The 26456-nt window shown below is 45.5% G+C and overlaps 1 protein-coding gene across 3 annotated transcripts in view; it reads right to left on the bottom strand.

The window, feature by feature from the left end:
* Positions 1–10152: 10152 nt before the first annotated feature.
* The window catches only part of BTBD7 (BTB domain containing 7), a 106666-nt gene continuing 90362 nt past the window's right edge, over positions 10153–26456 (bottom strand). For 2 of the 3 annotated variants that reach the window (XM_073998137.1, XM_073998136.1), the window contains 4 exons: positions 25356–25545; positions 22061–22239; positions 18461–18934; positions 14398–15709 (listed from right to left, as the gene is read on the bottom strand). In XM_073998137.1, the coding sequence (XP_073854238.1) occupies positions 14894–15709; positions 18461–18934; positions 22061–22239; positions 25356–25545 (1659 nt within the window). In that variant the 3' untranslated portion in view covers positions 14398–14893. Of the gene's footprint in view, positions 15710–18460; positions 18935–22060; positions 22240–25355; positions 25546–26456 lie in introns of all 3 variants that reach the window. The other variant, XM_005562066.4, reaches the window with a different exon arrangement.

Genomic DNA, 26456 nt, shown 5'->3' on the forward strand with positions numbered 1-26456 from the left:
TTGCTTTTCAGATTGTTTTTAGTCATATTTAAGTCTACACAGCCTCCCTCTGCAGGTTATAAGAAAATGCAGGCCAGGCACGGTGGCTCATGCCTATAATCCCAGCACTTTGGGAGGCCGAGGCAGGCAGATCACGAGGTTAGGAGATCGAGACCATCCTGGCTAACACAGTAAAACCCCTTCTCTAATAAAAATACAAAAAATTAGCCGGGCGCGGTGGCGGGCGCCTGTAGTCCCCGCTACTTGGGAGGCTGAGGCAGGAGAATGGTGTGAACCCAGGAGGTGGAGCTTGCAGTGAGCCGAGATTGCGCCACTGCACTCCAGCCTGGGCAACAGAGTGAGACTCCGTCTCAAAAGAAAAAAAATGCATAGAGCCGGGCATGGAGGTTCATGCCTGTAGTCCCAGCTACTTGGGAGGCTGATGCAGGAGGATTGCTTGAAGCCCAGGAGTTGGAGGCTATAGAGTGCCGTGGTTGCATCTGTGAATAGCCACTCACTGCACTACAGCCTGGGCAACAGAGCGAGACCTCGTCTCTTCAAAAGAAATGTAATGGTATATTCTAACAGCTCTTCCCGCCCTGGGGTCCTGCCCTCAAAGCAGAGGGACTGGTTCACGACATTGGGTAGTTCACTATTCTGCTATTCTATAAAATGCAGCCTGATCCAAGGTCCCCTGAGCAGAGCTCCTTCATCCACCCAACTTCACTATACCCCCTGGGGTCTAATAATTGGGGTCTAGATGAACAGCAGAACAAAGCAATGGGCTGGGTGTGACCAGTCACAGTGTTCAGGTACTGCTGTGTGCAGAGGGAGAGAGGGCTGGAGCTGACAGCCTGAGAAAAATGTGAGGTCCACCCTGCACAGTAGCCATTATTTCTAAGTAAACATAAAAACAACCCAAAAAGCCAGTAGAGTGACCCATCTTTGGCCTCCCCCAAACTCCTGCTACCTTGGATGTGGACTTATGGTCATCACCCATGGTGAGTTCAACTTAAGTGGGTAAAGTGTTCTCTGCAGTCCTGGAGTTGCTTACACAGCTAAAAAGAGACGACTCTATAATCATCAATGCCCCGGAGACTGCCATTCTCCCACCTCCCTTGAAGGACATTAGTGGAGCAGAAGAAAATTGAAAGATCAGTCTGCATGGTTACAGGACCAGGAAGTGGCCTAGTCCAGCCCCTACTGAAGGTCATTGCTATCTGGGGAACATGGGAAGTACAGGAAGCCAACCTGGCCGACCTCCCGGGAGCCAGTAAGGCCACATCCCATTTGGGTCACTGCGTTCATCCTCTTTTGCATTGCCATAAAGAAATACCTTGGCCGGGCGCGGTGGCTCAAGCCTGTAATCCCAGCACTTTGGGAGGCCGAGACGGGTGGATCACGAGGTCAGGAGATCGAGACCATCCTGGCTAACACACTGAAACCCCGTCTCTACTAAAAAATATAAAAAATTAGCCGGGCGAGGTGGCGGGCGCCTGTAGTCCCAGCTACTTAGGAGGCTGAGGCAGGAGAATGGCGTAAACCTGGGAGGCGGAGCTTGCAGTGAGCCGAGATCGTGCCACTGCACTCCAGCCTGGGCGACAGAGCAAGACTCCGTCTCAAAAAAAAAAAAAAAAAAAAAAAAGAAATACCTGAGGCTGGGATAGGCACAGTGACTCAGAGCTGTAATCCCAGCACTTTCGGAGGCCGAGGTGGGAGAATTGCTTGAGTCCAGGAGTTCGAGACCAATCTGGGCAACATGGCGAAACCCTGTGTCTACAAGAAGTACAAAAATTGGCTGGGCGTAGTGGCGGACACCTGCAGTCCCAGCTACTTGTGAGGCTGAGGTGGGAGGATCACTTGGGCCTGAGAGGTTGAGGTTGTAATGAGCTGTGATTGTGCCACTGCACTGCACTCCAGCCTGGGTGACAGAGTAAGGTCTTGTCTCATAAATAAATAAATATACCAGAGACTGAGTGATTTATAAGAAGAGAGGTTTATCTTGCCTCACGGTTCTACAGGCTGCATGGCACTGGCGTCTGCTTCTCCCCAGGAGGAGGTTTTTGCACAGGAAAGACGTGGGGAGCAACAAATGGTTTTGTTGCAGCACAGGCTAGGCTGGGGCAGAAGACAGGTGCTGAGTGGCTTGGAGCTGCCTGCTGGGCATCTGAGAGGGGTGCTGTGTAAATAGATCTGAGGTCCAGGGGCCAAGGCTGGGGATGAGCTTTGGGAGTGATCAGCAGCCACACTCATTGGCACCATGGAAATGAATGGGCTCTTCCCCAGGGAGATAAGGAAAAGTGAGAAGGAAAGGGGGCCTCGGGCAGATGCCAGGGACACCAGCGCTGAAATGAAGGCCGAAGCTGAGGTGCAGGTTGAGAAGGGCAGCCCGGGGGTTGGGGAGGCCAAGAACCCACGTTACAGAAGTTGGGGTGCCTCTGCAGCAAAGTCAAGAGCAAAAGGGTCTGGGTCCATTGAGATTTTAAGTTCTAAGCCTACTTAGAAATAAGAAAGACAGATCCCCACCCCCATTTTATTCCTGGTAAGGCTGATTTGGGGTAACGTGGCCTTGTCTGTGGTTGCTTGGGCCCCTCCCTGGTCCTACACTCCAGGAGGTAGGCTGGTCCGAGGGCAGGCACCCTCTACACAGCAAGCAGCATTCTTCATGCTAAGCCCCTGACGTTGGTTGAGGACACTCCAGAGCTAATGTCCTGGTTGGGCACTTGGTTCCCAAGAAGGAGAGAGGGAGGGGAGGGACCAAGGCAGGACAGAGCCTTGGCATCAGGCAGGCCAGAGGCGAGTGAGGGGATGGGGGGCAGGAGTGCTCCTGGATAGAAGGGAAATGAGGGGGGGCCAGGGGCCCCGACAGCATCCACTGCGTTTAATGATGAAGGTCACCAGCGGGTGACCTTGGCTAGAGCAATTTCCACAAGTGGCGGGTGGAGGCCAGATTGCAGAGGGCAGGGAGTGTGCACAGTTGGCACCACTGTGAGGGGACAAGGAGAGGGTGCGGCTGCAGAAGGCCAGTCCAGGGAGTTGCTTGTTGAAGTTCAGAGACACTTGGGCCAACGCACATTCTTAAGGTGGAGCCATTGCTGAGAGTGGACCACAGGTGACATTGGAGCTGTTAGAAGATGGGATAGGATGGGACAGAAGGACCACCAGACCCGGTGGCAGGGGGATGCAGGTGAGGGTGTTGGAATGAGGCCTCAAAATCAAGGGAGTTCCATTGGCAGCCTCCATTTCCCTGGGAGGTGGGAGGGGAGGAGTGAGCTGGAGGATGGCTCAGGTAAGAGGAGGGAAGAGGTGGGGGGGGAGGAGTGCGCTGGAGGGCGGCTCAGGTGAGAGAAGAGGGGTGGAAAGTGGCCCCGAGAAGAACAGGTTAAGGCTGACCCGCAGGACCCAGGCACAGTGAGCCACGGGAGGCTGGGGACCACAGGTACCACTGGGGCATGGCTGTCTTCAGTCTCCCAAAGCTAGAGATGGACACCCTGTTTATGGGTTGAGTTGGGCGGGGAGGATGGGTTGCAGCTGGGCACGTTGAGACGGCTGCCACCTATGGAAGCTGGACCATCCTGGCAGGGGAGCAAGGAGGCCAGAGTTTCAGAGGAGGTCCAGGGAGAGGCTCTGGACAGGAGGCGATCCGGCCTGAGAGCGGGCAGTGAGGTTAGGATTTCAAAGGTAGAGACGTTCTGGGGACAGGGGAGAGCTGTGCCATGGACAGGTAGCTGGAGACGGTCTAGGCAGCTACCAGGATGACACCAGAGAGGACGTTAGTGAGGTTGGAGCCAAAGCCTTCAGGATACGAAAGGAGTGACTGGGGGTGGCAGCTGCAAGGGTGGGAGTGGGACACTGGACCGTGGGGGCTGGAGAGGTGCTGGGGTGTTAGAGAGAGAAACGTCTCCCACCACCCTTGCTGACACACAGTCCGTGGAAAGAGTGAGAAGGAGCCCACGTCCTGGGAGACGGCTAAGTGGGCGAGGAGGAGCTAGGAGGGCAGCCAGGGCAGGAGGCAGGAGGGGCGGGGTAGGAGCACAAGGACGCTGGCACTGGGGATGGGGGAGGACACCTGAGCAGGGCGGGGAAACAACCTTGGGTGTCATCCGGGGACTTCTGTAGGAAGAAGCCTGGCGAGGGAGAGCGGCAGCGGCAGGCACAGGGTCACCTGACTGCAACTCTGCAAAGAACCCAGTCCCAGCAGCCCAGGAATGGTGGGATGTTGGGGGCACTAAGGTCTCTCGGGGTCACTTACATTTGGACTTCCCAGGGACTTCAGTGGCTCCGCTGGAACATGGAGAGATGGGAAGAACAATTGCTTTTAGATCAGTCTCAGAGGGCAGGGAGGCATTTATGGTGCCTCTGCTGGAACGAGGGTCCCACGGTACCGTCCATCGTCCGTCAGGATCCACACAGCAGGAGGTGCGCGGCGAGTGTTACCGCCTGAGCTCCGCCTCCTGTTAGATCCGCGGCGGCATTAGATTCTCATAGGAGGAGAACTCTATTGAGAACTGCGCATGAGAGGGATCTAGGTTGCGCGCTTCTTATGAGAATCCAATGTTAAAAGCAATGCGCTTGAATCATCCCGAAACCAACCTCCCCACCCCCCACCCTCCCCAACCGCCCCCCGCCCCGCCCCGCCACCCCTATCCGTGGAAAAAGTGTCTTCCATGAAACCGGTCCCTGGTGCCAAAAGGGTTGGCAATGACTGTACCAGAAGATTCCAGAGATGGAGGGTATTCGTGGAGCTAGCTAGATGAAGGGTGAGGAATTCCAGGAGAGTGCAGGCGTCTACAGGTGCCCACAGGAGCCCGTAGCAGCCCTGCAAGGCAGGTATTGAGGAGGATTTTCTTCACCTGAACCTGAGGATGAGAACTATTGCACAGGGTGACTTGAGGATCGTGGGTCAGACATGGAAAGCCCGCGACCAGCGCTCAAGAAGTGCACTCGCATTATCTCCAGTTTAAGGATGAGGAGAGGGGTTAGGCGCTTTGCCCCAGCTTCCACAGCCAGGAAGTGGCAGATGCAGGCCCAGCCCCGGCCCCGCCCTGCAGGTACCCCGAGGATCCCCCAGCCCGGGCAGGCCTTCCTCCTGCCTTCCTCCCTCCTCCCAGCCATGCTTTCCTGGCTCTGCCTCCTCACCCTCTCTGGAGACCCTCCACAGGCCAACAGCCTGCACAAGAACAGTCCCCAAAGCTTGGAGACAAGGCATGAGAGCCCGAATCCAAGGCTCTGCGAGATGAGGCTCAAAGCACCGGCAAGCTCTCCGAGGGGCACAGCTTAATCCCAGGCTGGAGAAAGGCACGGGGCTGGCACCGGAGGAAACGGACGTGGTTGTATGGAACTGGTGAGCTCTGGGTTTCAGAGACGGAATAAAAAAGGGTCCGCAGGCAAGAGGCTTGGAGACAGATGGACCTGTTGGGTGGGCCGTGGAGCTAAACTCCAGACTGGGGTGATGCCCATGAGAAACCCCAAGACCGTGAGTGCAATGTATAAAGCCAGGTGTGGAGCAAGGACAGTTAGCTGACTACAGGGAGTGTGGAAACACATGACTCACTTCCATACTTTCTGTGAGAGGACAGCCTTGAACCGAAAAAGCAGAGCAAAAGCAGGCGAGCATGGGCAGAAGGAGTCGGGAGGCCCTGCAGAAGTGACTCGGGAACTATTCATAGCACTCTAGGTAGGACGACCGAGAGAGAGACAGGGACCCCAACGCCAGAAATGACCATAAGTCTCAATTCATTTGCTTTTGTACTTTTAGGTGGGGGATGGTAGATTCTGGAAACTATGGACTGGTGACCTGACAGGTGTCCCCTAGAGGCTTCTAAAACAAACTAGCAGCTACCGTGGAATGATTTCTGAACACCCGGAGAGAGGAGCTGCAAGTAGGAAGTGAGGAATCCTTAAGAACAAATGATGGGACCCAAATGTCCATCAATGATAGACTGGATAAAGAAAATGTGGCACATATACACCATGGAATACTATGCAGCCGTGAAAAAGAATGAGTTCATGTTCTTTGCAGGGACATGGATGAAGGTGGAAACCATCATTCTCAGCAAACTTACATAGGAACTGAAAACCAAACACCACACGTTCTCACTCATAAGTGAGAGTTGAACAATGAGAACACATGGTCACGGGGGAAACACCACACACCGGGACCTGTCAGAGGGTGGGGGCTGGGGAGGGAGAGCATTAGGAGAAATACCTAATGTAGGTGACAGGTTAATGGGTGCAGCAAACCACCATGGCACGTGTATACCTATGTAACAAACCTATACATTCTGCACATATAACCCAGAACTTAAAGTATATATATAAAAGAACAAATGATGTGGAGCCGACCTCCTTCTCCTGTTGATAAGTCAACCAGCTTCCCGGGGGACAAGGGAAGCCTACGTGTGTGACAAGGTCTCTCATGACTGACCCACAAGATGACAGTAATGATGACCCCAGCCAGCTTCCAGGGACAGCTCGGTCGTCTCCTCACTCCTTACAATGCCTTCAGTTTCCCTCCTCTCCACCACTAAGCTACTCAAAAAGGCTGTCTACACAGATCATCTCCACCTTCTCACCTCCCACTCAGACTCGCACCTGCCCCACCTGACTTCTCTCTCCAGCTGCCACCAAACTGCTCTTCCAGTTCTACACCTTCTCCTTGCAGCTGACCCAACCCGCCTTAGGGGCCCGATCTTCCAAAACCTCGGAAGAGCAGCCACAGGTTTAACTTTCGGAGAGGGGTGGAATTGACCCTTAATCTCTTACCTTTAATTAACTTGAAAAAGTAATACCTGCATATCATTTAAACACTCAACCAGTACAAAAAGGCTGCCATTAATTGGCAGTTGCATGTATCCCTCTCCAGAGGCAGTCCTATGCACGTTCTTGTAGATTCTTGCAGAATTTTTGTTTGTTTGTTTTGAGACTGAGTCTCGCTCTATTACCCAGGCTGGAGTGCAGTGGCGCAATCTCGGCTCACTGCAATGTCTGCCTCCTGGGTTCAAGTAATTCTCACGCCTCAGCCTCTGGAGTAGCTGGGATCACAGGCCACTGCCACCACACTCAGCTAATTTTTGTATTTTTAGTAGAGATGGGTTTTCACCATGTTGGCCAGGCTGGTCTTGAACTCCTGACCTCAAATGATCCACCTGCCTTGGCCTCTCAAAGTGCTGGGATTATAGGCGTGAGCCACCGCGCCTGGCTGCAGAAATAATTATGTATGTATTTGCATCCATTTCCTTTTTTTGTCTTCTTTCCAAATGGGAGCATATGGATGCAATTTTTTGTATATTGCTTCTTTCACTTCATTTATTCTGAAGATCACATTCCCTCTTTTCTCAAGTTGTCCCAGCCTGGTCTTCTGAGCAGCACACTGCTGGTTTGCTTTCTGTCTGCTAGGTTGCCCTTGGCCAGCAACTCCCTCCAGCTGGCTTGGAAAAGTTGGAGTCCCCCAAGTTCATCATTCAAGCCCTCTTTCTTCTTCCTTTAAACCTTTCCCCTAATCACGCCACCTACTCCCAAGGCCATAAGTGCCACCCATATACATGGACAACCCCCACACAGCCTCCAACTAGAATCTTTTCCTCTGACTCCCAGCTGACACCTAGTTGCCACCTAGTAGTTGGCTGCCTGGCAATCATTCCCAAGTCAACATGACCAACACTAACTCTGTCTTCCCCCCAGATCTGGCTCCCCCTCCTTTCCCACACTGAGCAAGCACCTAGTCATGCAGACATGGCACCGTCGGCAGGTTCTGAATCTGTTCTCTTTGTTGGCTGCTGGCAGCTCTCCCCTGGACGGCTACGCCAGCCTCCTGTCTGGATCTCTCAATCTACTCCTGCTTCTTTTCAACCACGCCGCAGCGTACGATGCCCTAGTAGCTTTCAGAGTTGCCGTTTGGAAGCCTCACCCTGCCCTAGGAGGGTCCCACACCCCCTCTCACTCCCCTGCGCTCTGTCCAGGCTCTGTCTCTCCATGGAGCCCTCCCTCCCAAATCCTCGCCCTGTTGCTCTGTCTCTTCCTTCACCTGCACCTTCAAGGTCACTCCCATACGAAGCCTTCCCACCCCTGGGACCAGTGAGACATTGAGCCTTACCTCTATAGTTCAATGTCTTTTCTTCTTGGAAACTCAAAAATGTTTTGAGTGGGACTGTGACTGTTTTGTTCACGACTTTGCTGTCTCAGCATCTAGCGACGTTCGGAAAAACTGACAGGATGAAAAAATGATTGCCATCCTTGAAGCCGCTTCCACCTTTTGCACATTAGACTCCCCCCTGCCCAGACCACCAGACTTCCTGGTGCGCAGAACACCACAATGGCTGAGGACTAGGGTTCTAGAGCCAGACTGCCCGGGTTTGAGCCCAAGCTCTGCCAACTTTCTGGCTTGGACAAGGTGCTCAGTATCTCCGGGCTTTTCTCTTTTGTAAAATGGCACAAATAATAGTACTTAATTCACAGAGGAGCAAAGGAAAGAGTTCCTAACTCAATGAGGGATTAAAAAAAATTACATTAAGTGTTTAGTGCTGCTTCCAGCATTTCTCCTCCTGTTCATTCATTCCTGGGCCATTTCAAGCTGGTCTTCCCCTTAGCTGTGATAACTGCCTTGTATTTTTTGTTTGTTTTGAGACGGAGTCTCGCTCTGTTGCCAGGCTGGAGTGCAGTGGTGTGATCTTGGCCCACGGCAACCTCCGCCTCCCGGGTTCAAGCGATTCTCCTGCCTCAGCCTCCCGAGTAGTTGGGATTACAGGCACGCATCACCATGCCTAGCTAATTTTTCTATTTTTAGTAGAGACGGGGTTTCACCTTGTTGGTCTCGATCTCCTGACCTCACGATGCACCTGCCTCAGCCTCCCAAAGTGCTGGGATTACAGGCTTGAGCCACTGCACCCGGCCTTGTTTTGTTTTTAGGACAAAAGTCATTTCCAGCTAGAGGTGGAAGTTTCTGAGACTGGGGATCCCGTCTGTTTGGTCTGCCACTCCATATTCCCAGACTCCAGGAGGAGTGGACTCAAGAAGTATTCCCTAATGGATTGAGGAGAGGTAAAGCCTAAAGTGGCTCAGGAAGCTAGCCCGAGTTCATTTTTCCAGGAATAATCCACAAGTGCAGAAATGAACGCTGATTTATTCAATTCTCTTGTTTAGATTTAAGCAGCTCACCCACAGAAACCTTAGATTGTATCTTTATATCCTTCTGTTAAACCTAAGATGGTTACAAACTATAAAGCAATAACTTGTTAGTGAGGCATGAAGACTGAGATGCTAGGACAGAATTTAGCACTGAAACGATAAAAAACATTTTAAAGTAAGAGCTTGCCGGTTGCAGTGGCTCATGCCTATAATCCCAACATTTAGGGAGGCTGAAGTGGGAGCATCACTTGAGCCCAGGAGTTTGAGACCATCCTAGGCAATGTAGTGAGACCCCATCTCTACAAAAAATTTTAGAAATTAGCCAGGCATAGTGGTGTAACACTGACTGTAGCCCCAGCTACTCAGGAGGCTGAGGTGGGAGGATCATTTGAGCCTGGGAAATCGAGGCTGTAGTGAGCCGTGATCACACCACTGTACTCCAGCCTGGGTGACAGAGCGAGACATTGTCTGAAAAATAAAAAATAAGAGCTCTTTTATAGCCATTTAAAAAAAGAGAAATTAGAAAACTTTCCATTTTGCATGTTTTTTTTTTTTTTTGAGAATCCTAGACTCTAGATCATGATCTCATTTCCTTTTGAAATTGGAAAATATTACTAAGCCTGGGTGTGAAAGCAAAAGCAAAGCTCAGAATCTAGGCCAGGTCTCTGACCCTCGAAGGGCTCTGAAGAGCAGGACACATCCAGGTGCCTGGTTCACATGGGCGCCATGCTGAGCTTCCTGCAATCCTGCAGACCCCTGTGAGAGGAACTTTTCACTCAAATTTGTAAAATAAAATTTCTCAGAAATATCTCAATGAAATAATAGAAAATAATGAAACTGGTAATTCAGAATAAAATGTGTGATTTCCAAGAAAACAATGATGATGATGATGATAATAAAATGCCTTGAATGATTGAAATCCTAGAAACAGAGAGAAAATCAACCTAGAAAACCTCCCAATTCTACCCTCCAGGGGTGCAATGACATCTATAATGGAAGACTATATGCTGCACTAGTGCTAAAACAGACTGTATCCAACTCAGCAGATTCTATACAAGCCATTTATTTGAAATGCCAACTATATGTAGGATAAAGTCAGTGTTACATGCTTATCAGTAACAGTAGAAAAATAGAAGCAGTGAAAACCTCTGTACAACTGTAATGGTACTCAAAAGAGAAATGTATCATTTTACAATGCTTCACACAGACGAATTCAAGTTTGGAGGTACCTAAATAAAAATACTATATATTTCTTTAAAAATCACTATGTACAATTGAAGCGTAAACAAGTTTTACAAAGTACTGGTTATGCAGGTTGTAGAAAACACTTGCATAGGACATGAAATCAGTTTAAGAAAAATTTCTGAGCCTTTAGCATTGAAGGCACTTGACTTTATACCAGTAACAGCACAACCACAAGAAATGCAGTGTTGTAGATGGTTTTCCACCGCTCTGAAGTACAGATGTGGTGCGTACACAGCAAGGAGAGTTCAGGAACCTTTCTCTCTCAGCCACCCCATCAAAGAGCAGGACTTGGTACCGCCTGCCCATGTAACCCAGATACAGTCACGTGTAGGTACAGATGATGAAGCTTCCAGAGCTTATCTGACCTCTTAGACAGAACTCACATAAACACACAAATACAAGAGGTTATTTTCAAGACACACACTTGCAAGTAATCTTTCTATAGAAATGGCCACAGCATTATAATATTCAGAATACGGAAGATTGACAGTCTGAGGATTTTCTAGAGGAAAAAAAAAAAATCAAAGGACTTGCCAATAGGATAACTACATAACAGATATGACAATCTACAGGACAAAAAGACATGTCACCAAATATTGTTCATACAACAGCGTTAATGGAAAACAGTAAAACACCTTTTAGCAGTGTGCATGTTAAGTCTTTTAGTAAGATTATCTGTAATGAGGTTTGAAAGTAAATCACTTAGTAGACAAAGTAAACTACCGCAGAACCAGGAATAGCACCCATCACTGCTGCTTTAATAGTCACTCCAGAAAGCTGAAAGTCAACCGAACAATGAAAAAAAGTCAAAGAAGCATTTCCCTTTGAATTCAGTCCTAAAAATATGAATGCCTTATAATTAATTTCAAAATAAGTATCTTACAAGTGTTTCATGAAACATTTTTTTTTCTAAATTCAGCATTATGAAAATATATATTTTGCCGGGTAGTTACTGAGAAATGTCAGTCCTTTCAACTCTAGAGAATGATGCATGGAGGTCGGCTTTAAGCCCCACTGCCGCTGGCGCGTGCTTCCAATTTGCCTTCTGCATCGGCACCTTAATGCAGATATACAAGGACTAAGCTCATTGCTAGAATGGCAACAACAAACCAAAACAAAAATCCAATGAAGGATGGCAGGTATAATAAAGTTTCTGAGGAAGCAAAAACAAGAATTAGGTAAGGCTTCATAAAGAATTCTATAAGAAGACTGAAATGTCAAGAATTCACTGAAAAGTCTCAAAGCCTAACGGGTTATTGCAGTGTCAGGCTAGCTGAGGTCTAGGGACATGTTCCCAGAAATAAAGCTGAAGGGGGCATGTGAGAACGGGCGTGGAAAACTTAAACAACTATGTTTCAAATACTTTTTGCCTTTCATGCTGCTGTTTTTTTCCTTAGGAGCCACGGGTTGACTCTGAACTTAAAATTATTCATAAAAATCACAAAACTAAAACAATAACATAAGAAAAAAGACTAACAGCATCTTTAAGAAACTTGAATGTCCCCTCTTGGCTCTGGCATGTAAACGGTAGTTCTCTAACCTCAACACACAGCGGGCACTGGAAGTGGTGATTGTCCAAACGGCCTGATTGTCCACAATCTCAAAAGGAGATCTGGTATTTTTGTGATTTGGTTCTCACTAAATTCCTACACCAAGTAAAATGCCAGTTCCCATGGCCTAAATTTTATTTTATACATATATATGCTTTTTTCTGAGAGCAACCTTACTTAGACTTCACATTTATCTTAGTACAGCATTAAAAAAGATTTAATAGATGGGTTCAAAAGCCAGAGGCACGTAGCTCTTCAACTTACCCTAGTAACCATATTTCACAAGATACATTAAAAGTCCACTAACACCTCATCTAACACACACAAAACCCATACCTGTTAACCTTCTGCAAGTCACACCAGTCCGCAATCCCACAGATTAAAGCAAGTTTTCCCTTTATACACATAGTTTTAGCCAGGTAAGCTGCTGTATGATTAAAAGCAAACTTTATAAACTAAATAATCTTAGGAATAGTGGCCATTTACTTTTATAATTATATTTCAGGGACATGAGAGAATAGTTCATAAATTTTCAAAAAAATGAATGTGTGGGATCAATATCTCTGGTCTAACATTTGGAGAAAAAAAAAAAAGGGTCAGGGATGAGTTTTTTCTCCCCATCCAAATTAGGTCTACTGAGTTTTACTTGCGGTACCGGCGCAGTACATGAACATGTCAACATACATATGTGGTAGAAACACACATCAAGGAATATGATGGCATTCGCTTTTGTTTCTGAAGACAGGCAGAGGCTGGGCTTCAAAAGACACCGTCTTCTATTATGAGTCAAATTTCTTACAAATGAGAACAGAGGCCTATGTTTTTCTCGTTAAAAAAGGAGCCTCGAACGCGATGCACAGCCGACCTGCAGATTAGTGTTAACTCTGGGAGCTCGGGAGCTTGCACCAGCAGCGTCACCGAGTGCACCCGCACAGCAGCTAACCAGTCAGGCAGCAGAACGAGCGGCGGCAGTTTGCCGGTGTGTGCAGACACACGACATGTTTCCCATCTTGGAGACTATCTACTGTTCGGGTTTTTCTAAAATGTCAGATTATTCCTGAGTGTATATCCACAGGGTAAAGGAGGAAAAGACCGTAAGAGAAACTATAGTTTTGGGAGAAATCAGAGTTGTTGACACCCAATAGAAAACCTATTTACTTCAAAGTGCATGTAATTCATTTATCCGGTAGCTCGTAGAGGCTTCCTAGCCCTGCATAGTTTTCGAGTGAGTGTGAGTGATTCATGGTTTTTTATATATATACATACACAGAAAAAAGGCTCCCAAATATCCTGCAGAAGAAGGAATGTTTGGAAAGCCTCTTTTCTTCTAAGTGCTACGGCTGTGTGTTTATGTGTTTGTAAAAATACAAAGTAAATGCTCAAATAATGTTGAAGTGATTTAAAAACTCAAATACTAATATATTTACATTGGAGAGTAAGAAAAAAACAGTCCTTAGCTCACACATTGCCCTTCCAAGGGAGAGGATCCGGAAAGACCCCATGTGCTCAGTGGTTTAGTAAATGCCAAACCAGCGTCCCCGTGGAGTTCAAGTAGGACATGTAGTGTTTAACTGAAAACATTTTTTTTTCCTTTTTTCTGTTGGTGAGAAAGCATTACGCATTACCCAACACCAAAATTTAGACATACTTTGAAAATCGTTGAAAAGAAAACATACGTTTACAAACACCAAATAACATCCATGAGACTGAAGCCCTTTTGTTTTCTTCCCATAGAGAGTAAGACAATTAAAGGCAGCAAGCAGTCAGTTCCCCCATCGCAGCTGGAGAGTTGACGCTCAGAACCAGAAATTCTGTCAGTGTGCCCTTTAAGTTACTTCTCTATTTCCACTGCCTTTTTTTTTTTTTTTCTTTTTTTGGAGACAGGGTCTCATTGTTGCCCAGGCAGGAGCACAGTGGTGCAATCTTGGCTCACTGCAGTCTTCAACCTCCCAGGCTCAAGCGATCCTCCCACCTCAGCCCCCCAAGTAGTTGGGACTACAGGCGTGCACCACCATGCCTGGCTAGTGTTTTTTTTTTTTTTTTTTTTTTTTTTTTTTTTTATGGAAATGGAGTTTCGCCATGTTGCCCAGGCTGGTCTTGAACTCCTGAGCTCCAGTGATCTGCCCGCCTCGGCCTCCCAAAGTGCCGATCACAGGTGTGAGTCACTGTGCACGGTCTCCACTGCTTTCTAATTCCAAGGGATGCGATCTCCTTGGAGCCTCATTTGGTGACTCTAATCCTTATGACCAGAATGTGCAGGGATTCTGACTGCATCCACACTGGAAATATAACAGCTTTAGCCTGGGCACAGAAGGCTTTTCTCCTTCCTGTTCTTTCCTGAACCAGCAGACTTCAGGACCCTGACTGGACTCCCGCTGGAGGAATGAAGCCCAGCTCCTAGGACTTATTAAAAAAAAGGACATTAGATTTATGGAGGCTGAGCGGGAAGATCTCGGAACTGAAACAATTACTGAAAAGAGAGGAGCATTCTGACGTGCTGTTCTTTGGAATTTCTATAATTAAAAAATAAACACAACTATTCCGTAAGAAAATACATCTTAGTGTGCAATCCAATGCACATGGATTGGTAGATGAAAGGTAAAATGCAAAAAAGTATGAAAATACAGTCCTTTAAATGTGGCAATAAAGTTTAACATACTGATATAAAATCAATACAGAGAAAATAAATGTACAAGTGCAAAAAAATTCCATCATTTGTAAAGAGAAATAAAAAGTGCCAGCCTGCTTGTTCTTAAAAATGCTTCCCGACATAATTGTTCAAACACAAATCAGACAGATGCAACATTTAAAAAAAAAAAACAAACCTTCTTAGCATGCTGTGTCTAATAAACACATATATACACAAAAACTACAACAAAATCATATGAAACGGAGTTATCAGCTGGCATTGATAAACTGGTCTGTAAGTTGTTGGGTTACATCATAAAATGGGATGTTTCACATCTCAGGCACAGACGACTTGGAGGTTGCTCTCAGAGGGCAGACTTTTTGTAGAGGAAGTCCGGCTTGCTTGGTGACCTCCTTCCTCTGCTTATGGAATCTTCCCTTTCCAAATCTGTATTTCTCTGAGCTCCATGGCCCAGGGATTCACTGTCTGCCAGTCTTCTACTGGATCTCTCTTCGGGAGCTTCAGAGCTACACGCAGAAAGTGAAGGTCTGTTAGAAGTCAGCCCAAAAGTCAAGTCAGTTTCTACTGCGGTTCGTCCCCTGACATGGGCTGGACCGGTACTAGCATTTTCTGGGGCTGCCAAAGGAAAGTCTGACCGCTGGGGAGGTTGCTCAACGACGTCCAGGTGTATTGGCTCATTCTTTTGTCTGTGTAGATGCCCATCAGGGGAAAGTGGATATTCTCTCCTAGCTTCTTCCTGTTTTTTAGGAGACGTCTGGCCAGGTAGGTAGGCTGACTTTAAGCCACTTGGTGATGCCTTATTGTGGCTGTACAAATCGGGACCAAAATATCCACCTTGCGAAGGGGAAGGGGTGCGTCTGCTGGGAGCAGGAGTAGAAGGTCTGCAAGCAGCATTTGAGAAGTCATAGAAATCCGGATATTCCTGTGGATTTTCTCTGGAGTCTGTTTTTTGCTCTAGTGTGTGTTTTTTCCGAGAAGTGTGTGTATGTCTCTGTGAAATACATGACAGATGCTGGGGAGGCCCTGGTCCTGCTTCAGAAACTGACTGGCTTAATTCTGTGTCTACAGCAAGCTCTGGAAGCCTCCTGTCCTTGAGTGACAGTGTGGACACACCCACTGCGATGTCGGGCATCAGATCGTTCAGCACAGGTTGTGTTCGCTGCAGACAGAGACAAAAATGGTGGGAGGGTTAAAAAAAAGGACCCATCCTCTGTAAAAATGATGTTCACTGATTTTGTTTCCCAATTATAAAAGTAACACATACTGATTTTTTTTTTTTTTTTTTTTTGAGATGGAATCTCACTCTGTCGCCCAGGCTGGAGTGCAGTGGTACGATCTCAGCTCACTGCAACCTCCACCTCCCGGGTTCAAGCGATTCTCCTGCCTCAGCCTCCTGAGTAGCTGGGATTACAGGTGCATGCCACCATGCCCAGCTCATTTTTTGTATTTTTAGTGGACACGGGTTTCACCGTGTTAGCCAGGATGGTCTCGATCTTCTGACCTCGTGATCTGCTCGCCTTGGCGTCTTAAAGTGCTGCGATTACAGATGTGAGCCACCGCTCCTGGCTGAATTTTTAAGAATTATAAAAATATAGAAAGCTATAAAGGCAAAAAAAATCACTCCAACCTTTTGAACAGAGATACCACTGTTAGCATTTTGAGGTCTTTTTTTCTCCTTTGCATGTATATTAATTTTAATGAAATTTAGTACATATATAATCTGTCACTAAATCTTTGAGATCACCATTTTAAGTTAGTATGTCACGTTCTACTGCATCAATGAACCATGACTTAATTTAATCATTCTGCTACTATTGGACATTTAGGTTGTTTACAATTTTTCATTATTACAGTTAAGACTGTAATGAACATACAAATAAATTACCTTTAAAGGGAGTTTTATTTAAAATATAAAGTAGTAGAATTTTGTAATTGTAGAACTGAGGGCCTGGGCCAACAGGACAGGAATCTGGCTTACCAAACATGGCCAGCCTTTGACATTCTGGGACGGGGGAAGCAGAGAGGGGAGGTAGAGAGGTCTAAGAAGCTGAGAAAGGCTTTCTGTGCTAACAGTTCTCCGGCAAACGTGGTGAACCTTCCTGAAACCCATCGGACTTTCTGTCACAGTGTGGCACACACCAATCCCACAAAGTGACATGGTAGAGGAAGGGCAAGGATTCTCTGTATGCCCAGGCAAAGCGGCATGACAGGAAGCAGAGTGACTATGGTGGGCAGACTAGGCTGATTTTCCAGAAAAAGGCTAAAACTACAAAGATTGTGCTGAAACTTCAGTGCACTGAGCTCAACTGCAGATCTAAGAGGATGCTGGCTATTAAGAGATGCAAGCATGTTGAACCAGGGGAAGATAAGACAAAGGGACAACTGATCCAGTTGTAAGCATCATCTTTTGTTTCACGGTGAAGATAATAAAATCTTGAGGTTGGCCGGGCACAGTGACTCATGCCTGTAATCTCAGCACTTTCGGAGGCCAAGGTGGGCAGATCATGAAGTCAGGAGTTCGAGACCAGCCTGACCAACATGGTGAAACCCTGTCTCTACTAAAAATACAAAAATTAGCTGGGTGTGGTGGTGCACGCCTATAATCCCAGCCACTCAGGAGGATCACTTGAACCTGGGAGGCGGAGCTTGCAGTGAGCCGAGATCGCACCACTGCACTCCAGCCTGGGCAACAGAGTGAGAATTCGTCTCAATAAATAAATAAATAAATAAATAAATAAAATAAAAATAAAAAATAAAATCTTGAGGTTATGTTAAAAAGTTGAGAAAGGATCATAATTTGACTCAAGCTTCCAATAAGCCATATTTTAATGAAGTTTCCCTGAACTAACAGGTGAATCTTTTCTTCTAACTTGCTACTGATAGCACGTGACTAAGTAGGAAGACTTAAAAACCTTTTTTTTTTTTTTTTTTTTTTTTTGAGACAGTCTCACTCTGTTATCCAGGCTGCAGGACAGTGGTGTGACCATAGCTCACTGCAGCCTCAACAACCTCCCAGGCTCAAGTGATCGTCCCACCTCAGCTCCATGAGTAGCTGGGGCTGCAGGCATGTGCTACCACATCTAGCTAATTTATCTGTTTATTTGGTAGAGTCAGGGTCTCACTATGTTTCCTAGGCTGGTTCTGAACCTCTGGGCTCAAGTGATCCTCCCACTTCAGCCTCCTGAAGTGTTGGGATTACAGGTGTGAGTCATGGCACCTGGCCAAAAAAAAAAAAAAAAAAAAAAAAAAGAAAAGAAAAATCACTATGTTTTTCAAGTGTATTATATAAAACCTCTAATACAGGGTAAAATCAAGCAAAGAATCCTCTATCAATTTACTAGCCACTAGCCCTGGCTACTACGATTCTGAGTGAAGTGGGGGCTCTGCTGATGAGCTTCAGAGGCAGAGGCACGCCTGAGGCCTCATTTTCTGCTCATCTTCTGAATGGGGAGTTTTTGCCACATTATTCCTGATGGTATACTGTACTTAAGTAGGTATAAGTAGCTCTTGCTTCTTGTCCCATTAAAGCATGTGGTAGAATAGTGGATTTTACAGAATAGTAGAAGTTAGGGACAAATTGTAGACCTGTGCTTGAACAGAACATGAAACTGGTATATTCCTTTATGCTGCTCAGTAACCCCATTCCTTCCTAATCCTGCCAAATGAGCAAACAGATAAGAAGATACTCAACTCCTCCATACACACCTCTTGGTCTCTCTCCTCCTGTCTTTTCTCATTCAAGTACACTGGCGTTTTTCCCTCTTTTCCATACCCCTCAAGTCTATGCCTGCCATTTGTCAGCAATACTTCTGGGCACTGCTGAGTCCCAGTGGGCCTCTTGGGGCCAAGAAAATTGCTTCTAAGAGTCCATAAACCGAATATGAAGCAAGTTACTGAAGTGCTGACTTACCACTTGCTTCTCAGATGCTGCTCCTGCTGCTGCCGCTGCTGCTGCTGTTGCTGTTGAGGTGGTGGTGGCGGCAGCAGCAGCCACCGTCTGTCTGCCCAGTCCTGCAGTGCTGGTACAATCAGGTGGTGCAGCTTTCACACTCGGCAAGTAGACTGGGGGAGGGCCAGCTTTAGGAGCTGTTCTGGAGTGGAACAGCGAATGATTACAGGGATAAGAAAATGAACGTGAAGGGTGCTGACTGGGAGGTCTTTGTTTCCAGCCTGCTTTGAGTTGGTTATGGATTGGGGTAGCTGGGGGGTGGTAGGGAGGTGGTGGAGGGGGCAAGGGTGGATGGAAGGCCACAAAAGAGTCCAGATCTGTAAACATGGTTTCTGCAGGAGGGGTGCTGTTTACGCGACATCTCCCAGGTTGCCTCATTGTCAAGAGTGGACTTTCATCCCCAAAACGTTCATCAGGAAAGAATTTGTGAGGATTCTAAGAAAGATTAAAAAAACAAAAAACAAAAAACAAAAATGGACATTTATTAGCAGATTTCATAAATAGAAATTTATAGGCTGAGAGAATTAAGTGAGGTACTTAAGAAAACCACAGTCAGCAAGAATAAAAGGCATAATTTATTTTTCTAGGCCAGAAGCCCAAGAAAAAAAATCACCTTAGTTATAGCACAAAGGCACAGAGTGCAGCCTAGGACACAGCCATGAAAGAAAGCTGCTTGATCGAATGCTCCACAAGCAGGTCACTCATCTCAGATTATGTGATAATGCAAAAACCGGTAATAAAACCAAACTCTAATATGTCTTTGCTAAGAGATTAACATTAAATGCCAAAGGAAGAAAGGAATACAACTGAGGATGTTCTAGAAACTTTCTGACAAAACATCTATGCCTTCTCTGTCTGAAATAAAAACTACAAAATACTATTCGTTACCCATTATACATGACTAAGTTTGACCAGTATTTTGGTAAACATAAAAGAATATGTCATGCAATTTAAGATATCAAATTCAGACACAATTCAGAATGGCAAAGGGAAAAGGAATGAGTAGAAAACCAGACTATATATTTTAAGGAGAAAAACTGTAGCAAAAAATGAAAATCAACAACCTAAACAAGAACCTAAAAATGTTCAGTAGAAAATTAGGACAGCAGGGGAAAAAAGAAGAAAAAGAACCTAAAAATGGTTTGCTGACTTGCTGAAGAACCCTATGCCATGTTTATTCGTTCGTTCGTTCGTTCGTTCGTTCGTTCGTTCGTTCGTTCATTCATTCATTCATTCAATCACTTATTTTTTCGAGACAGGGTCATTCATTCATTCACTCACTTATTTTTTTGAGACAGGGTCTCATTCTGTCGCCCAGGCTGGAGTGCAGGGGTGCAATCATGGCTCACTGCAGCCCTGACCTTTTGGGCTCAAGTGATCCTCCCACCTAATCCTCCCAAGGAACCGGGACTACTGCGCATACCACTATGCCTGGGTAATGTATTGTATTTTTTGTAGAGATAGGGTTTTGCTGTATAGCCCAGGCTAGTCTTTAAACTCTTGAGCTCAAGCGATTCGCCCGCCTGGGCCTCCCAAAGTGCTGGGATTATAGCCATTGTGTCCAGCCTATCCTTTTTTGTTTGTTTGTTTTTGAGACGTGGGCTTGCTCTGTCACCCAGACTGGAGTGCAGTGGTGCAATCTTGGCTCACAGCAAACTCTGCCTCCCAGGTTCAAGCGATTCTCTTGCCTCAGCCTCCCGAGGCTGGGACTACAGGCCCACGCCACAACACCTGGCTAATGTTTGCATTTTTAGTAGATATGGGGTTTCACCATGTTGGCCAGGCTGGTCTCGAACTCCTGACTTCAAGTGATCCGCCCATCTTGGCATCCCAAAGAGTTGGTGTGGGGAAAGGAAAGAGAGATCAGACTGTTACTGTGTCTATGTAGAAAGAAGTAGACATAAGAGACTCCATTTTGTTCTGTACTAAGAAAAATTCTCCTGCCTTGAGATGCTGTTAATCTGTAACCCTACCCCCAACCCTGTGCTTGCAGAGACATGTGCCATGTTTACTCAAGGTTTAATGGCTATGCAGGATATGCTTTGTTAAACAAGTGCTTGAAGGCAGTATGCTTGTTAAAAGTCATCACCATTCTCTAATCTCAAGTACCCAGGGACACAAACACTGGGAAGGCTGCAGGGACCTCTGCCTAGGAAAGCCAGGTATCGTCCAGGGTTTCACCCCATGTGATAGTCTGAGATATGGCCTCGTGGGAAGGGAAAGGGGAAAGACCTGACCATCCCCCAGCCCCAGCCTGACACCCGTAAAGGGTCTGTGCTGAGGAGGATTAGTAAAAGAGGAAGGCCTCTTTGCGGTTGAGATAAGAGGAAGGCATCTGTCTCCTGCTGGTCCCTGGGCAATGGAATGTCTCAGTGTAAAACCCGATTGAATGTTCTATTTACTGAGATAGAAGAAAACCCGCCTTAGGGCTGGAGGTGAGACATGCTGGTGGCAGTACTGCTCGTTAATGCACCAAGATGCTTATGTAAGTGCGCAGCAAAGCACAGCACCCTTTCTTAACCTTATTTATGACGCAGAGACATTTGTTCACATGTTTTCCTGCTGACCCTCTCCTCACTATTACCCTATTGTCCTGCCACATCCCCCTTTCTGAGATGGTAAAGATAATGATCAATAAATACCGTGAGAACTCAGTCTCTCCTCCCACCTGACGAGAGAAACGCCCACAGGTGTGGAGGGGCAGGCCCCTTTCAGTTGGGATTATAGGCGTGAACCACTGCGCCTGACCACATCCTGCCCTTTTAAAGGGTATGGATTAAAGGGGTTTGGAGTTTGTAGCAAGAAAATGAATCACCTGAACAGATGAAATTAAGTTTTATTTAAGGCTCTGATTCAGTGGCTGTGATCAGACTAGTTTACAAATTTTACCTTAACTGTAAAACCAGTGCTATTGCTTTTGTACCTAATAATTACTAGAAATAAGTTTTTTCTTTTTTTCTGGTAAGCACTTATTGTTTGATTCTCATCCTTGGGTTTGAACCCTCATGCAAGAAATTTCTTATAAGATGGAAAAGAGAAATGAAAGTAGGCATGTGGAAGGTAAGTGTGGTAGTAGACCAAACCTCAAACCTAGTGACCAAACAAAGAGAGAGCAGTGAAAGTTCAGAATTTTCTACTTCCATGCCATCTCTGTTTGGGCATGCACACTATGGAATTTTTTAGCAGTCACCACTTGTATGCTTGCTACATACCAGAAATATAGCTGCTGTACAATAGCACTCTGGATCTTCATAACAATTTATGTTACAGGTAAAGAGCTGTTGATGCCCAGGGTGGTTAAGTAACTCATTCCAAGTTAACCAACTAATCAGCAGCAGAGCCGGGATCTAAACCCAGTTCTCATTCTAGGCCTCTGCTCAGTCCACTCCATGATGCTGCCTCTCACTAGGAGGGACTTGCAGGTTATCAAAGACACCAAAGGCAGTGAAAAGGCACATACAAAGAAAATGAAATAAGCCAAGGACTCGTCAGGATGTCTACAATACTGTCTGTCTGGTGATTGAGGCTCCCTATTTTAAACAGTTTAATGTCATTTCCTACCTGCAACAGCTCTGCAGCAGCATCTGCAAGACCAAACTCTCTTAGCACTCGAATCTGAATTTCATAGCTGACGGTGGCGCCTTCCCCACAGTTCAGGGCGTAGGCCCTCTGCACCTGCTCCGTGTGCCGCAGTTCCTGCAGTCGTCTGACCATGTCTTTCATAATGAGGAGACGAGGAACTGGAAGGAGAAAAACAGTGGGCAAGCAAAATTCCTGAGCTACACAAAAGATGATCCCGTGAGCCCAAGGGAAAAAAGCATGTATTTCATACCAGAATCTTATACGTTTTTTAGATAGTATTTTAATTTCCTGGGGACATACTCATTTATATATCTCTAATTAGTTTTCAAGGTTTTAAAATTTCACTATGCTCAAAAGGCTCTTGATCATACTGAACAGCCTGAGTTGTATTATTTTAGTTTACAGTTCAAATACATTTTTACTTGCATGCATTCTCATCTGAATCTCAGGATATTTCAGAAGTCTTTAAATATATTCATTCTATTATTCAAATAATTTTTTGAGTCCTGACTATGCACCAGGGATTGGACTTGGTTATTAGGGTGTACAGAATGAAACACATGATTCCTCTTCTCAAAAGTTTCTGGCTTAGTGATATGAACTAAACCAGAAGTAAACAAATACAATATAAGGTCATAAATGCTCCTGGAGAGAAATATGTAAAGGACACTGAGAGACTGGGAGGAAGGGGCACAGCAGCCAAATTGGGGACAGACAAGAAAGACGTCAAGGTGTACACAGAGCAGATTCTTGAAGAATGAAGGGAAACCAGATGGGCAAAAAAAGCTTTCTGAGCAGAAGGACTGGGTGTGTGTAAAACATGCTGAGACAGCCTGGCAGAAGTGGTTGGCATGGCCAGCAGAACTCAGGGTTCAGAGCTATAAGCAGGAAGAGTGTGAAGAGAGGAGGCAGAAAGATGGCCACTGGCAGATCATGGATAAAGAATTTAAACTGTACCCTGTGCACAACAGGCAGTCACTTTTGCAGGAAGATGACAGGATCAGAGCTGTGAACAAGTGCACTCTGATGTTAATGTAAAATGAGCAGGCATGCTGTGACTGGAAGGCTAAATCAAGCTTGCTGTCTGCCTTTGTAAATAAAGTTTTACTGGAATGTAACTTACCCATTCATTTAGGTACTGTCTATGGCTGTTGTATGGGAGGTGAGTAGACAGAGGCAACAGACTGTATGGCTTACAGAGCCTGAAGTATTTACTATCTGGCCCTTTCTGAAAAAAGTATGCCAGCTGACCAGCCGGCGTAAAAGACAGAATTTTGAGTAAGATGAGAGGTGGGAACACTGGTTAGAAACCTGAACTAGGGGCCGGGCGCGGTGGCTCAAGCCTGTAATCCCAGCACTTTGGGAGGCCGAGACGGGTGGATCACGAGGTCAGGAGATCGAGACCATCCTGGCTAACCCCGTCTCTACTAAAAAATACAAAAAACTAGCCGGGCGAGGTGGCGGGCACCTGTAGTCCCAGCTACTCCGGAGGCTGAGGCAGGAGAATGGCGTAAACCTGGGAGGTGGAGCTTGCAGTGAGCTGAGGTCCGGCCACTGCACTCCAGCCCGGGCTACAGAGCGAGACTCCGTCTCAAAAAAAAAAAAAAAAAAAAAAAAAGAAACCTGAACTAGGGCTGTAGCTGTAGGGCTGGAGAGGGGATGGAGTCTATGAATATTTATGAGAGAAACTGACTAGAGCAGTGATTGTTATTTTTTTAGGGATAAAAGGAACTAGCATTTACTGAGTGCTTACTTTGTGCCAGGCAAACTCCTGTGCATATTATTCATGGTGCTTCATTAAATCCTCACAATTCTAGAAAGGAGGTATGAGCCCCAATTCATGGATGAGGAAATTAATGTTCAGGAAAGAAAATATTAATACCATGTCCAAAGTCATACAAAGTAACAGAGCCAGTATATGAGCCCCCTAATCCTCTGCAACAAGCTATCTATCCTTTCACGAATGTGGCAGGCAGGGAAGTAAGCACAGCCAGGATGCTACCAGAACAGGGCCATATCTCATTAGCTAAACAATAGAGAGACAAGCCTTATTTTTCTGAGCATATTTACTTGAGAATGTCTAGACTTTTGAGATTAAGTTCTAAGATTAAATTATGCTGATTTTCAACTGCAGTAACTCAAGCCTAAAAAGCCAGGCTAATTAGCAAAGCTTCAAAATCTGCATAAATCAGCTAAAGAAATAGTTCTCTTCATGCTTTTAACTAATGTATATTTCAAGTAAATATGCAGTGGCCAAATTTGATAAGGTAACAACTGAAGAAAGTCATTAGCCCCAGAAAAAAATACATGTATTCAATTAAAAGTTCTGTCACTATGTCTTTTATGCATCTTTAATTACAATAGACAGCTATAAGCAGAAATAAATATTGTGATAGTGTGCTGGTTTTTATTTTGAATCTTGCAATGACAGTTAGCAAGAGTTACAAGTTCCTGACCACCAGATCACTGTTGCTTTTTTTAGACTTCTTTGGTTAAAGTAAACATTTATTGATGCTCAAACGTTTTTGGACTTGACAGTTATACTCTGATTGATGGCCAATTCCCCTAAAGTCATAAGACATAAACCTGTGCTACAGTAAACTTCCCAGAGCAGAGCTTGGGAAATTGGATCTCTAGGAAACCCACAGTGATCACATTTTGGAAGGCCACAGACTCAAAGGTATAATAGGCTAGAAAGGCCACAGACTCAAAGGTATAATAGTGCATTTAACCCTCCCAAAGGGTCTTATAACCTGAGAAATACCCTATAGTGATAAAAAAAAAAAAAACAAAAAAACCCCACAAACTTAATTCCTCTAAACCAGTGGTTCTCAAAATGGGTGACTTTGTCCCACAAGGCACAACTGGCAATGTCTAGAAACATAAAAATGTTTCCAAAAGGTTTTCGCAGAGGTGTGCATGCATGCACATATGTGCTCCTAGCATTTAGTGAGTACAGGCCAGGGATGCAGCTGACCACCCTACAAAGCACAGGACAGCTCTCCATTAACAGAATAATCCAGCCGCACATGTCAGTAAGACCAAGGCTGAGAAACTCAAGGGTAAACTGACAAACTCTATACACTTAGTAATACAAAACAAAATATAAAGCAAAAGTTTTGGCTTAAAAGTATTTATTCTTTAAGGTGAACAAGGCATAAAGGGTATTGAAATGTGGAGAGAATTAGCATATACAGAGGGGTTCAAACATCAGCAATTTCAAAAAATAATAAGATTATTCATTTAAATATAAACACCCAATATACTGCCTTACCTGGAATTTCGTTGGCTACAACTGAAGGAGGGCTTGACTGGTTGCTGCTGATCTGCTGGTGGCTGATCATGTGACAACACTGAGGCACGGCATTATTGACCATGTAGAGCGTGTCTGGCACATTGGACATCCTAACCATTCGCAAGCGTACAAGATCCGTTTGTTCCACCATCATCTCATCCAGCACTGACTGAAATAATCATTCGGTGTTAACAAAACCAGTCAACCTCCCTCTGTTAAATCACATTTGAAGGAAGGTTATTACTTTCATCAAATAAAAAGGGAATTAATTTATTTCTATTTTATAAATGTTAATATTAGTGGTGAAACAAAGTTCCCCTACATCTTTAACTTTTAACGACTCTTTCAGCAGCATCTTTGAAAAGATATAACCATCTTTTGAAAAGTCTGCTTTTAATCAGAAGTATTTGAAATGTGAAGGAAGGATATAAAATTAATCAGAAATAAATTACACATAATATTATAATAAAGAAAACAATGTATACATGCGCTAAATAACAAAGCCAACAAAGTGCTCGAAATACAAATACTGAAGATTGATAATCAGGGCCAGGCGTGGTGACTCACGCTTGTAATCCCAGCACTTTGGGAGGCTCAGGTGGGTAGATCACTTGAGGTCAGGAGTTCAAGACCAGTCTGGCCAACAAGGTGAAACTCCATCTCCACGAAACATGTAAAAATTAGCCGGATTTGGTGGCGGGTGCCTATCATCCCAGCTACTCAAGAGGCTGAGGCAGGAGAACTGCTTGAACTTGGGAGGAGAAGGATGAAGTAAGCCGAGATCTCACCACTGCACTCCAGCCTGGGTGACAAGAGTGAAACTCCGTCTTTAAAAAAAAAAAAAAAAAAAAAAAAAAAAAAAAAAAAGGTTGATAATCAATTGAAGAGACCTATAAACAAACCAATTTTTCTTTTTTGAAGAAAAAGAAAAATGTTGCCTGGGCTGGAGTGCAGTGGCGCCATTATGGCTCATTGCAGTCCTGACCTCCCAGGCTCAAGAAACCCTCCCACTTCAAGTCTCTTGAGTAGCTGGGACCCCAACAGCACACCACCACACCTGGCTAATTTTTATTTATTTAT

The sequence above is a fragment of the Macaca fascicularis genome, chromosome 7 (genome assembly GCF_037993035.2).
Source record: "Macaca fascicularis isolate 582-1 chromosome 7, T2T-MFA8v1.1".
Classification (NCBI taxonomy): domain Eukaryota; kingdom Metazoa; phylum Chordata; class Mammalia; order Primates; family Cercopithecidae; genus Macaca; species Macaca fascicularis.